Source organism: Osmerus eperlanus, chromosome 21 (assembly GCF_963692335.1).
Source record: "Osmerus eperlanus chromosome 21, fOsmEpe2.1, whole genome shotgun sequence".
Taxonomy (NCBI): domain Eukaryota; kingdom Metazoa; phylum Chordata; class Actinopteri; order Osmeriformes; family Osmeridae; genus Osmerus; species Osmerus eperlanus.
The window spans coordinates 3,035,496-3,048,790 of NC_085038.1; the positions used below are offsets into that span (position 1 = coordinate 3,035,496).

The 13,295-nt window shown below is 42.8% G+C and overlaps 2 protein-coding genes across 2 annotated transcripts; both read left to right on the forward strand.

The window, feature by feature from the left end:
- Positions 1–814: 814 nt before the first annotated feature.
- On the forward strand, positions 815–5,550 carry obi1 (ORC ubiquitin ligase 1). The gene is made up of 6 exons (XM_062446626.1): positions 815–1,075; positions 1,467–1,602; positions 1,920–2,011; positions 2,427–2,648; positions 2,983–3,071; positions 3,431–5,550. Exons 1-6 carry the CDS (start codon positions 1,001–1,003, stop codon positions 4,887–4,889), a joined length of 2,073 nt encoding a protein of 690 aa, XP_062302610.1. The 5' UTR covers positions 815–1,000; the 3' UTR covers positions 4,890–5,550.
- Positions 5,551–6,498: 948 nt separating this feature from the next.
- Positions 6,499–9,373, forward strand: pou4f1 (POU class 4 homeobox 1). The gene is made up of 2 exons (XM_062446627.1): positions 6,499–6,800; positions 7,197–9,373. The coding sequence occupies exons 1-2, from the start codon at positions 6,678–6,680 to the stop codon at positions 8,160–8,162; spliced, it is 1,089 nt and encodes a 362-aa protein (XP_062302611.1). The 5' UTR covers positions 6,499–6,677; the 3' UTR covers positions 8,163–9,373.
- Positions 9,374–13,295: the final 3,922 nt, after the last annotated feature.

Below are 13,295 nucleotides of genomic sequence, written 5' to 3' on the forward strand. Positions count from 1 at the left end.
CTGCTTAGTAATGTGTTTTGTTCCTCCATAAAACAGGCTGGTAAAACTAGCATTGTTTTCTTTTTTGTTGTCTGATGCTTTCTCTTCCCAGATATCAGAAGCCCTTCCCCTGACTCTGGGTCCATCATGGTTTGCAGAAATCCCTCCAACACAGAGAATCTACTGAACAAATTGAGATTATGTAACCAGAAAACTCATCAAAATACTTATTTTTTCATTTTATTTCTCTTGCTCTCTCTTTCTCCATTTATTCCTCTTATATTTAAACTTTATTTTGTGTGCTAATTTGTTAACAACCCATGTATTTTAAACACAGTCTAAGGCCTTCATCAAAACCCTACTAAGATCCAGTTAAAGGCATGTTGAATTGAAACTTAATTGTAAAATCACATAATCAAAAGCATGTTGGTTGCTATGCTCTGGTTGCTGGAATCAATGTACAAGCTTGTTTTGCATCCATTCAATACTAATCAAATGAGTTCTTTAAGAGCTGTCTAGTCCTGTCTTGTTTAAAAGAGAGGGGAAAGAGGGAGCCTATTGGTCTAGATATGAGTAATGGTTTAAGTGAGCGAACCTTTGTGGTACAGACATTATTTGATACATTTGGGGTGGTAGCAATTTATCATGAATGAGTAAATGTACTAATTTAGATCAATATATTTTTCTTACGTTGTTTTTAAATGTTGCAAATGTTTTGCAAAAATAATTTCTAAATGCATAAGAGCTTGTTGATAAAGATGAAACATTATATCAGGGTTTTTTTTGCAAAATGGTTAAAACCCCCAAATAACATTTTGATGACTGGTTGCGCCCCACTGGGTTTCGTACCCACTGGGCTTTCCGTAGTTGTTTTGAAGGCGGTGTTGGTCCAAAAAGAAGGCTGTTTGTAGTCAAGGACGCCTCGCACATACAGCAGCAGTTGACTTAGCTAGCCGGATAGCTTGCTAACATCTTGTTCCGTGGATGGATAGCCTAGCTCCTGGAACTCGAGAATAACACAATGGCACAACAAAACTTCCCGAACGTGACTCTTTCGATGACTCTGCCGATATCGTGCCATGTCTGCCTTGGAAAGGTAACAGCAAGTGCTTGGATAGCTAGACCTACAGTCACTGTATTCAAAACCTTTCTCAAAATGTTATCTTCCCGCCAGACAGGCAGGCAGGCATGTCTTTCTTGAGTTCCTCAATTTTTTTGAGCGAGTTCAACTTGCAAATTAGCTCATTTCGTAAGCTAACTTTTGCCAGCCAATGATTGCTTTTCTTGAGTTTTGTTTAGCTAGCTAGTCTAGGTAGGTAAGCATCAACAACCTTGCTAGCAAGACAATACAAACCGAGTGACTAGCTTTTTAGTTGTTAGTTACTGTGGTTAGAGCTAGTTGGCTAGCAAGCTACTAGCCAAACCTTTTCTTGAGCTGTCATAGCAAACGTCACAGAATAAGAACGACAACTTGGTCTTTTCTGCAGGTCCGCCAGCCTGTTGTATGTGCCAACCACCACGTGTTTTGTTCAACATGCATCGAAATGTGGCTGAAGACAGCCAGCCAGTGTCCTGCATGCAGGGTCCCCATTACACAAGACAACCCCTGTCGAGAGATCATAGGTGAGCTGCCATCTAGCTAGGTACAATCCAACAGAGAAACTTAACGCTAACTGACTTGCTACAGTCTTGTCTACAAGGAAGACTTTGCTATTGTAAAAAGTAAATAATAAAACAAGTGACGCTAAGTTTTCCATACAGTGCCTTGTATCCATCCACCGTATTTTAAACGTGTGAAGTTCGTGTTGATTATGGATACAGTCAAAGCTAGTTAAACACTGCATCTAAACGACTAACACCGTCAAACAGGACGTGCACATAGGCAGTCACAGTTCGCTGCTGGGTGCTATGACTGGTTTGGTGATTGTCCGTTGTTGCAGGGGGCACCAACGACAGCGAGCCTTGTGAGACCCACTCGATCAGGAGAAAACTCAGGAAGACCCGGGCCGAGCTTCTGTTGAAAGAGTATGAGGTTGGTATTCTTTGATTTCATCTGCAATGGTGTAAGTCAATGATTAGATTAGCTAAGTGGTCAGAGCGCTTGACTGCAGATCAAGAGGTTGCAAGTTCTAATCCCCCCCTGGTAGTTGCTTTGGGTAACAGTGTCTTCTAAATGAAAACATATTCGTAATATGGATAATTTATTGTATTGTTAGATTTCATCAACATTCATATTGCTGTACTTTCTACGTGCACCATTTTTATATTGATTTGGATAAAATAGCCTGCTTAATGGATAAAATGTAAACATGACAAATATTTACATTTGATGTAAAAAAAAAAATATTGACGGATTCATTTTTGTGTGAAAAGAAACTGCATCCGCCGTTCCCCTAGTCAACACACACTGATGACTCTGAAGCATCTTTTTATCGTCTTACTTTCAGGATGAAATCGAAGGACTCCTCAAAGAAAACGAAGACCTGACATCCCAAAACCAGAGCTTGGAGTCTCAGTTGAGGACCGTGCTGGAGCCTAGCCCCATAGCGTTGTCTCAGAAACAGGACAGGAACATAGACCTCAACGTTCTGGAGGAGTGGGCCAATAAGCTGCGAGCAGCTACGGACCGCTACTGTGAAGTCAAACAGGAAATGGAGAGACTGAAAGAGGCAGGATGATGTTTGATTTTTTTTTTTGTGTTCAAGTATTTATTCAACCTGGGAAGTTGCATCTTTTTGGGATATTTCAAGTCCACGAAAAATTATCATGCAAACACACAGTGCCACACAATCACCACTTGATAGCTAACAAATAGACCATCAGACACATTTTACTTTAGAAATACTTCACTGTGTTGACATAATGATACTCTGAACTGTTTCTATGTCCCTGGCTAATGACCTCTAACAGAACTTGTATCTTAGTGCATCATTTTTGAGAAGCTAGAATGTATTCTTAAAAGTTAAATAATATTATTATTTTTTATCATGTACCTTCTTCCAGGCTAACAAGACTTTACGGTCCCAGAATATCGACCTGGTTCAGGAGAACATGCGGCTGAAATCCGAGGTGGCGAGCAGATCTCCTCAGAAGTATGTTGCTTCCTTTATGTTAGCTGTATGTGGGATGAAGACTGTTGGCCCCTGGGTCTAATGTTTTACCCATCTGTCTTGACTGCTTTGATCAGCCTTGTAAATCCTCAGTAGTGAACCCACAACACATCTGTCCACAAGACATATACTGTTGACGTGGTGGTAGCCTCTGTAGATAGGCTTGTGGTGGTCATTTGGATCTTCGTTGAGGCTTTCCACAAACCCATAATTTACTGCGTACAATATCTTTTTTTAAATTAGTTTTTTTAATTTTTTTATGTGAAATTAATGAAGTAAACTAATTGGTTTGTTAAATAACGGACATATGTATAGAAACAGCTGTGAATCTTGTTTCCCAGGTTTGGCCGCTACACCGTGGCAGCGCTGGAGGCGAAGATCCACCAACACGAGCGCGACTTAGACCACCTGAGGAGGGCGCTGGAGCGCAGTGACCAGTATATCGAAGACCTGGAGGCCCAGGCGGCCGGCACCAAGAACAGGGGACCCTCGGACCAAAGAGAGGCACCCGCTCCTGGTCCCGAGACCCAGTTGGAAAGCCAGGAGAATGGGGAGGTTGGGGTGGGGGCGGGGGCCTGCGTGGGTAAACAGAGGATCTCAGCCATGAGAAGGAGTTTGAGTGACATGGAGACGACCTCCATCTGCACCAACCTGGAAGGAGTGTCTCAGACCATCCCGGGTGGCGGCAGAGGCAGCTTGCTCTTGACCACGACTTCGGGCCTGGCCGTCCCTGACCAGAGCGTGTTTGGGGGAATGCTGAGCAGGCTGGGTGGCAAGGACACCAAAAGCCCAACCTCTGACCCCTTCCTGCCTTCCACTCCTGCCTCGGCGTTCCGGTCCCTGAGCCTGAAGAGCCCGCAGGTCCGAGAGGACAAGCCGGGAAGCAAGCCTCCCTCGTACCTGCGGAGGCTGAGTTTCGAAGACTGCTCTGGGGAGAACAAGCGTTCCAGCTTCAGTAAGCTGCACCGTAGCAGCTTGTCTCCTGCCTGCTCCCTTGAGGCAGGGTCGTCTGGGTCTAAACCTGCGCCCTGGGCCGCCTGGCAGAGATCCGATTCCACCCACCTGACTGGGACCAGCGAACCAGAGCAGCAGCACCGCAGCCCTCAGCGAGGTGAGACCGACGCCAGAGGATCCTCCAGCGAGGCGTCCATGGACGCCGCGTACCTGGATAAGATCTCCGAGCTGGACTCCATGATGCTGGAGGGCGAGAGCACCAGTAGCCGTGGCTCCCAGCTGTCCCTGGTTTCCCTCAAGTCCGCGGACTCGTCTGACTTCAACGCCACCCTCGTACCGGAGCCGAGGGCAAATGACGACGAGCCGCCGGCTTTGGGCCGTGACCCGGTGGCGGAGAGGCGTCTGAGCTCGCCGAAGGACCGGCCTGGGGAGAACGGTAGTGTGACCAGCAGGGATGTGAAGCCCACCTCATCCCCGTACGTGGCCCCAGCCGCCTCCACCCTAACGGGGGCTGGAGATTCACCCGGGGCTGGGGATGACGGTCCAGGACTGGGCCTCACAGCGGACACAAGCCAGCCCTCCCAAACCGACGAACTGTCCTTCGACCTGCTGTTTGATCCCCCGTCGACTAAGAACAAGGAGGGTGGCTTCGCTGTCTCGCCCACCTCCTCAGACACCCACCTCCATGACAGCCCCTCTCCCGCTTCCTCCTCTTCCTCTGGTTGCCATGGGAGACCTGGGAACACAACAAGAGACAGGCATGCGGTCAGTAATGGTCACCCCACCAAGCGCACCCACAGCCCCTTCAGCCTCACCAGCCCTTCCAAACTGTCCAAGTACATGTGATGGATCAACTCTTCAAGTCCACATGGAAGTGGGTCAGGGTGAATCTTTACAACTCGCTGTACAGTTAAACCTTCGTCTGTGCAGTCTTATGAGAACGCTGTGGAGTGTCATGGTGTTTTTTCTCCTGTCTGAGGAAGGTTGAGCTGTACTAATCCAGACGGGCAGTTTAGTATTTTGGTCCCATTACATTCTCTTGTATCTGAATATAGGACTGTACAATACCACTGAATCTGCTTGTCCACGTTGTTGCCCTCATGATATGTAATGTGATGTTAACATCTACCTCATGGCAAATATATGAAACTGTAATGCTTTCTCTGTCAAAGGTATCATGCAAGGAAGGTTTAAATTGCATTTAGTTCACTTTTGTACTGGGGATGCAGTGTGGATTACAGCATTACGTTTGTGATGAGATTATATGTTGACGACATTAAAACTGGCAGGCCAAGAAACCATGTTTTGTGAGTTCATTTCATTTGAGCTATAAGATTAATAATCAAGGCCTATTTGAGTCATTCTGCACTTGTTATATGGGCAAGGATGGTGTACTTTCACAATGGAAAGATTACAATAAATCTGAAAATTAGATAAAGAATGCATGTTGGCACCTTGCTACCCTTCATACCTCACGCATCCGAGGCAATCCCGTGTTGCACGACGTTGCTATTTATTATGCAAATTTAATGATATCATGTATATTTCACATACCTCTAATCACTGCATGAAAAATTAATTGGCTAACCGTTGCGCGTTTGAATAAATGAAATGTTAATTCATTGGTATTAATTAATTGTGTAAAGACTGTGTACAAGGTTACGCTAGATATTAAATCAATTTGTTTAGTGTTCTTCTGGCGGTGATGGGCCTTAATGGTTGAAGGTGGGGGCCTCATTACCTCCAAGGGTTAGGATGAGAAACGGAGGCGCTAATACAGGACAGTGCCAAAGGACAGTTTGTACGGAAGCACCCACTATGCTCTATGATGATAACCCTGCATGATTAAGAAACGATGCCAAAAATACACATTCAAAATGTCTTGATGTATTAAAGGAGTTTTAATGTCGAATCACATTTAGTCTATTCCATGCGTCAATATCAGTTGGCGTATCAGACAGGTAAAAAATAAAATAAAAAAAAATAGCAAGCCAAAAGCTGCATTTGTATTTATCCAGAGATTGTTTCTGGCAGAAGTTTGTAAAAGAAAGAAATGATCATTGACTGTTAATCTCTTCAATTTTGAAGGTCCCAGATACTTTAAGTCTATAACAGTAAAACATTATAATAATTCTCTATTAGATAGCAGCAAATAACCATAACGGCTTGAATGTTGGACGAACATCCACTATTCTTTATACAGACAAGTACCCAACCATTGCCCGGACAGTGTCTGCTGTAGTGCGAAGCATGCCCTCTGGAAGCCATGTACGCGTGCGTCTCCATGAGTTACTGCATGCATGCGCTCGGAGCGGCTAGACTATTTGACAGCGTTGTGCAGTGCACTGTTATGTCTCGCGAGAGAAGCCGAGCTCGCTTGACGAGATCTGAGGCGCTCAGGTGTAAGAGCCCCTCTCATCCACAGCAGTAGGAAACAGTAGACAGATAAGTGCGTCTCAGAGACTGCAGGCATCTCTGTGTGATCTTCGGGCTCAAGGCTGCACTCAGAACAGCGAACTATTGCCTCATCCCTGGACAAGCAAGGATCGCTGTCTATGACTTCTTTTTCCATCTCGTCCAAGCCTATTTTACCCCATTCTTGTGCACTTTAAGTAATTGGAGAAGCTCGCAAAGATGATGTCCATGAACAGCAAACAGCCTCACTTCGCCATGCATCCGAGTTTACCCGAGCACAAGTACACCACTCTGCATTCCAGTTCGGAAGCCATAAGGAGAGCCTGTCTGCAAACTCCACAGGTAAATGAAACTTCTCTTTGGCGTCCCTTTTCCATGCTCCGGTTGCATGTAGCACTGTGTATGGCGCGAGCACAATAATAAGGAGCGCTCCGAGGCACATTCTGCCACGCCGCTGCGAGCTTAATGTTTTTTTCATGTATTCCACGGCAATCACCCGAACGCCTGTGATCTTTTTTGAAAGGATGCTCACACAAAGCTCAGACTTCACCATTTCTGTATTAATTTTTATGACTTGGAGCTTCTAAAAGAATATTCTTTCTGTGTTACGTGTTGTCATGGGTCCCCAACTGACAGATCCATTTATTCATCTTTTTTTTCTCTTTCTCTCTTTTCTTCGTTTCCCTTATTTTCTTTACCCTCTCATGTCTGTCTCTCCCTCTCTATCCCACATTGCAGCTGCAGAGCAACATATTCGCCAGCCTGGATGAGACCCTGTTGGCCCGTGCTGAAGCTCTGGCAGCGGTGGATATGGCAGTGTCCCAGGGCAAGACGCACCCGTTCAAGCCGGACGCGACTTACCACACGATGAACACAGTGCCATGCTCGTCGAATTCCACCGTGCCACTGGCCCATCACCATCACCACCACCACCATCACCACCACCAAAACTTGGAGCCTCCCGACCTAATGGATCACATCAGCTCCCCGTCGTTGGCCTTGATGTCCGGTGGTCACGACGGGGGAGGTGGAGGTGGCGGCGGCGGGCTGATCTCCACCTCTGCCCACCCTCATTCACACATGCACGGCCTGAGCCACCTCTCCCACCAGGCTGCTATGAACATGAATTCACCTCTAACCCACCACGGTCTTTTACCTGGGCACCACGGGGGTGGACAGGGCGGACCAGGACTCACAAATAACGGACTCCCTTCTATCAATGACTCGGACACAGACCCCAGGGAACTAGAAGCGTTTGCGGAGCGTTTCAAGCAGAGAAGGATCAAGCTCGGGGTGACCCAGGCGGATGTTGGTGGTGCACTGGCTAATCTTAAAATACCCGGCGTGGGCTCGCTAAGCCAAAGTACCATTTGTCGATTCGAATCGTTGACTCTGTCTCACAACAACATGATTGCGCTCAAGCCCATTCTTCAAGCGTGGCTTGAGGAGGCCGAGGGGGCTCAGAGGGAGAAAATGAATAAACCTGACATTTTCAACGGAGGAGAAAAGAAACGCAAGAGGACCTCAATAGCGGCACCCGAAAAGAGGTCTTTGGAGGCTTACTTCGCCGTACAACCTCGCCCGTCCTCCGAGAAGATAGCCGCTATTGCAGAAAAGTTGGACCTTAAAAAGAACGTGGTTCGAGTATGGTTTTGCAACCAAAGACAAAAACAGAAGCGTTTGAAATTCTCCGCTGCCCACTGATGGGCCAAGTTTTGAGAGACTGCATTTTGGGGACCAAGAATCATAGACATAATTTTCGGTCTTGTTTTGTCACCAATGTTTTTACACGTTGGTTGACAAAGACCATAATTAGATACCCAATTTTATGAGGCTTCATATCTGATTTATTTTCACGTTGTTGGTGAATGTGAAGTATGCAAATAACTGACAACTCTGCTGAATCTTTTCCGAGGAAAAAGTATGTCGACATTGCCTTTTAAAAAACATTGTGAAAGAGGTAATTTGCTTTATTCTAGCGAGTTATTTTCTGATATTGATTTGAAATATATAGCCATTTACGAATTACCTCATTGATTGTTGAAGTATTTTGGTTTGGTTTATTTATATCCTTAAATTTAATTATTTATGTAACCTATCTATTTATTCATTAATTCACCTGTTCATTTGTGATTACATATGAAGGCATACTCTAAACTGTCAAATAATTTGCTAACTTATAACAAATGATTGTTTAGACCTGCATGAGAAGTAGGCTAAGCCTAACCCATAGGTCTATTAGATAGTCCTTTTGCCCCTCAACGCGAAGTATGGGCTACTTTGTCACATTGTTTTTCAAATTTGCACTACAATTTAAGCATATATTTAATTGGTTATATATAAATGATTTTGTATATAAGGCCTATAAACACCACTTTCTCACAAGACAGATATCAACTCCCGAGTTTTGAAAATAAAGTATTTTGCTACTATTTGGCTTTCACATCTAAAACCTCAACGTTCAAACGTTTAACTCGCATGGTACAGAGGTATACTTTGGCTACATTCTAACGAAAAAGAATGACGATATCAATGAAAATACAACCAATTTTCGTTTGTTTACTTTGGTTTGCAGTGCAAACATTCTATGCATTGGAAGAGAAAAAAACCCTACATAGAGTATCTACTGGTATAGACCTTTGTGGGTGGTGTAAGTCACTGTTAAATGCCTGTTTTCACATTAAGACACCACGTTGTTTGTCGTGTTGATTGTTATGAAATTTGTGTAAGTAAAACTTTACTTTGTGCACAAGTATGTTTACAAACTGCGGCCACATGTGCATCACGAGAACGTCCCGTGTCCGTCCTCCTGTCACTACCGTTCCCCTACACCTCTGTTGTCCTGTTTCTTTCGTCATAGGTATTATTCATCCTGTAAGCCAAATCAACAGGGAGGCGGGTCCCAGAAATCTTCTAAATAAATGAAAGAACGAAAGAAAAAACATCCTTGTTTTTATTTTATCCGTTAATTCCACGCTTTACATCAACACGAGTAACCTACACGGAGTGGAATGGGAGGCCCATTCTGGATACATGTGATAAACTACATTATACGTTTCCTCCAAACTAGTCTCGCTCAAGCACACACACAAGCCAATATAGACGGTCATTTATTATGAAAGTACAATAGGCCTGTCTGTGGACATAACATACGCACTTGACTAATTATTTACAGTGAAATCTGCTTTATAAATATGCCCAGCTACTTCAAACATGCTTGGTGCAACAAACGCCATTGTTCTCGTTCCTAGATGCCGGTAAATGATGTTTCATTTTATTTCCGGGGAAAAAAACACTTTTGACCTGGACCCATCCTGACACCTGAAGAGTGGAACAGGAAGTCAATAATCCAAACTGTCAAAAGAACAGACATACACGAAATAGTAAAAAATTATAACCAATAAGGTAAAATATGGTTCTAAGTGTTAACCTACAATTGCCCGGTTCTATTTTATAAAAATAAATCAACTACCGTGCTTTCCATATGGAAGTTGTTGTTTATTAATATATCTTACATCTTCATGTCTGTTGGTGCGGATATGCTTCGAACTTCAGGCATTGCACGACGCCTATTAACAGGGATCGATTGATTGGACTGAAAAGGAATAGTCTTCACCATAATGATAATTACAAGAAAAATTGTCGTTATTATTATTGTTGTTACATTGTTATGACGATTATTATCGACAATAATACAAGTATTTGTTATACTAATAATGTTAATAATAGGCTACTGTGTAGCAAGTATATTGGTCGTTCTACATCAAGACTCAAGTCAAATTACAATAACCACACACAATTGGACACCTTACATAATTCATGAACTGAGATTTGGAAAATTAATAAACCGAATACAACAAGACACTAATTAAAAACGTGAGTAATTATCATTAGACATCAAATGTGGCGAGGGGCCCTCTGTACAAATGTAAGTCTTGTAACCCCATCTTGTAAATATGCAAATGAGTCATAACTCATTCCGTAACATTCTGTTTTTCTGAAATATGTGCTTTCTCTCACTATAAATAGTCTCATCATTGCACTGAAGTCTTGAATTTGCGCGCTTTCTGTTGACCTTCTATTTATCTCTCTTACAGACAGCAAGCCTAACCTTTTAGCATTGCGTTTGTAAAGCTGCAATTGCACTGGAGATCTCCACTTACAGTGTACCATAGAGCTTTTTCGCCCTAGTGAAGTGACAATAAACATTTAATGAAGTCTGAGACCCATGGCGTCTCCAAGCCGTGTCAGAATAACTCAAAAAGAACATTAGTGCGGCTCCTCTGACATCAGAAAAGAGAACAAAAACATTTAAACTTGACGGTTTGTTTATTCACACTGACCAATGACCTTATCCTCTTCGAATATTTCTATCCCTCGAAATTGGAGGATATGTTTGGAGGGCTTCATTTTTTCCCTGCGTTTAGAAAAGGAAATTTTAAATGCAGGCGATGCAATATTAATCGCGCTTTGCTGATATAAAATGCAATATTTTCAGACAGCTATTGGGGTTTCATGGAAACGCCAGATGAAAGAAGCCACGGCTGCAGAGCAGAGAAAGAGGCTCGTTTATTGCTTTTGTTTGGCTTTTGGCAACGGAGAAAGGAACATTGTAACGTGAGTAAGAATGTCTTTTTAAGTGACAGGAAGTATGGGCTGGGACAAGTCTGAACCATTTTGAGTTTTATTTCTCCTCGCCAGGCTCTGTAATTTTCATGGAAATGGATGAAACGATGTTCGCTTTTTTATTTAAGGAGAAAATAATTGCTAAAACTTGTCGGCACAGCACATAACTAGCCTATAGCCTATAGCCTATAGCCTTGAAGCCTGAGAGTACTTGAGCTGTGTTGCTGCATTAGACCGCTATTGGGTCCTGTCAAAGTAGCAAGCTAAACTCGTAGCTACTCGACTTTAATGTGAGTCTGGAGTCTAGAACGTTACTTCTTTCTCACACCAGTTTAATCGGGAAAATCGTGCAGACTCTATATTTTAATTCACATTAAATATCGATTTATAAGATTTCAGGGAGTGTCTTGAAGTAATTTAGACTTGAAGTAAAATGTGTAGTCTACCATCTAAATCAGCCTGTGAAATAGAAACCCATTGAGCATTGCTTAGTTTTATCGAATGGCAAGTGAAGGTTATTTTTGCATTTGTCAAATAAGAGAATGTAATTTTCTTGTTAAAATTAGTTTCATTTTATGTTTTTTTTGTCCTTACTTATATCCTATTAGACTATTGCTCCCATAAGCCAATCTCACAGAAAAAAAGCACTTCAAGCGCCGCACCAGGCACAGAACCGCAATATTTCAGCACCACGAACAGCTCCCTTGCAAACTGAGGAGTGATGCATTATTGAAAGCCTATATCAAACAGCTCTAGGGTGCTGTCTTTCTGCGCAGGGGCTCGAGATGAAGTCCGACTGTCTGACTGCACAAAAGCTTCTAATATGTTAATGGCCGTAGGGGATGCCTCAGGTACCGTCCCCAGCTGCCTCGCGCGCCATATGTCAGCCGGTTTACGACATGGATCTATTAATCAGGATTTTTCATCGAGAAATCTTAGTAATATGTCATCATATTTAAGCTAACAAATAGCGTACAATAAACGGCCATAATGTCCCCCCCCCAAAAAAAAACCTTGATCATTTTTCAGATTTTTCAACCATTCGTTTTCAGCTTACCAATGGGCCTACCTGTTTACAGGATGGATGCATTCATCTTGATCTACATTTTTTCCTGTTTAGTCCGAAACTAAATATCCAGGCCAACATCCACTCAAAATGCTGACATCATGCCGAAAACAACTAGGTACTTCTGTTCGGTTTGTCCCACTTTATTTGTTTCATGAAATCGAACCTATAGGCACTGTGGTCAAGGCCTTCTGACTCAGGGGAGAAAACCACTGTAATATCTATTGATCAATTGAATTCAGTCCACACTTTTCGTGCTTTTGTCCAGATTTTGAGTTTTAACTTCTCGAAAAAGTTATTTTTTTAGACGTTAACACATTGTAAATATAATAAGTAGGCGGAAGTATCATATAATTAATTCTGTGTAAATTATAGGTCTATTGAAAGTTGGCACTGGGAATGCGTAACCACGTCCTTCCTTTTCGTTCCTCGCCGCCTGACTAAATCTTCCAAAGCAGTCTTCCCCAAATAGGTCTACAAAGTTGCATAATGTGTCTCGTGAGTTACCATAGATCTCATATCTTAATTCCTCCAGGCTACTGGTTGGAAGAGTAATTAATCTAGCCCGTGGATGTAAATAAAGTGAAATTGGATTCCTGACACATGAGATGAGGAGGCCTCTGACACCATGGCGCCAAATAATGATTTCACCACGCGCCATGGAAACGCGCGCGCTTAGATTTACGAGCGTATGACTTTTTACAATAGCTGTGAGCGAGGGGGAGTGAGCTAACCTAATCGCAGCTGTTATGCACCCAAGTTAAGATGGATTAGATCATGTTAATTATATGTATTGGTACTGAAATGGAAAATACACAAGCATCATCATAAACAGAGACATTTTTGTATGAAGTTGCATGGGCAACTTCATACAAAAATAGTTTTTTCTTCTTCTGTACATTGTTCATGAATATGATGGTTTTCTTTCTATAAATTTCAGTCACCAAAATTTCAGAAATGAGAATTAGCTTAAGTTAAATTGATTTGCCAAATTGTAGTGCTTCAGAATTCACAACAATGTAAAATAGGCAATTCATAATCTTTATTTTCTTGTTCGGATCATTGTTATATCAGCCTAATTGTGTTGACTGATAATGTTTTATGATATATATAGCCTATGTGTGTGTGTGTGTGGTTATAACAAT

Excerpts from the sequence above, each read along its gene's own strand:
- pou4f1 (XM_062446627.1), top strand. The coding sequence starts at position 6,678 with ATGATGTCCATGAACAGCAAACAGCCTCACTTCGCCATGCATCCGAGT. Across the intron at positions 6,801-7,196 it reads CCTGTCTGCAAACTCCACAG|CTGCAGAGCAACATATTCGC; the intron begins GTAAATGAAACT and ends CCCACATTGCAG.
- obi1 (XM_062446626.1), top strand. The coding sequence starts at position 1,001 with ATGGCACAACAAAACTTCCCGAACGTGACTCTTTCGATGACTCTGCCG. Across the intron at positions 1,076-1,466 it reads GCCATGTCTGCCTTGGAAAG|GTCCGCCAGCCTGTTGTATG; the intron begins GTAACAGCAAGT and ends TCTTTTCTGCAG. Across the intron at positions 3,072-3,430 it reads GCGAGCAGATCTCCTCAGAA|GTTTGGCCGCTACACCGTGG; the intron begins GTATGTTGCTTC and ends CTTGTTTCCCAG.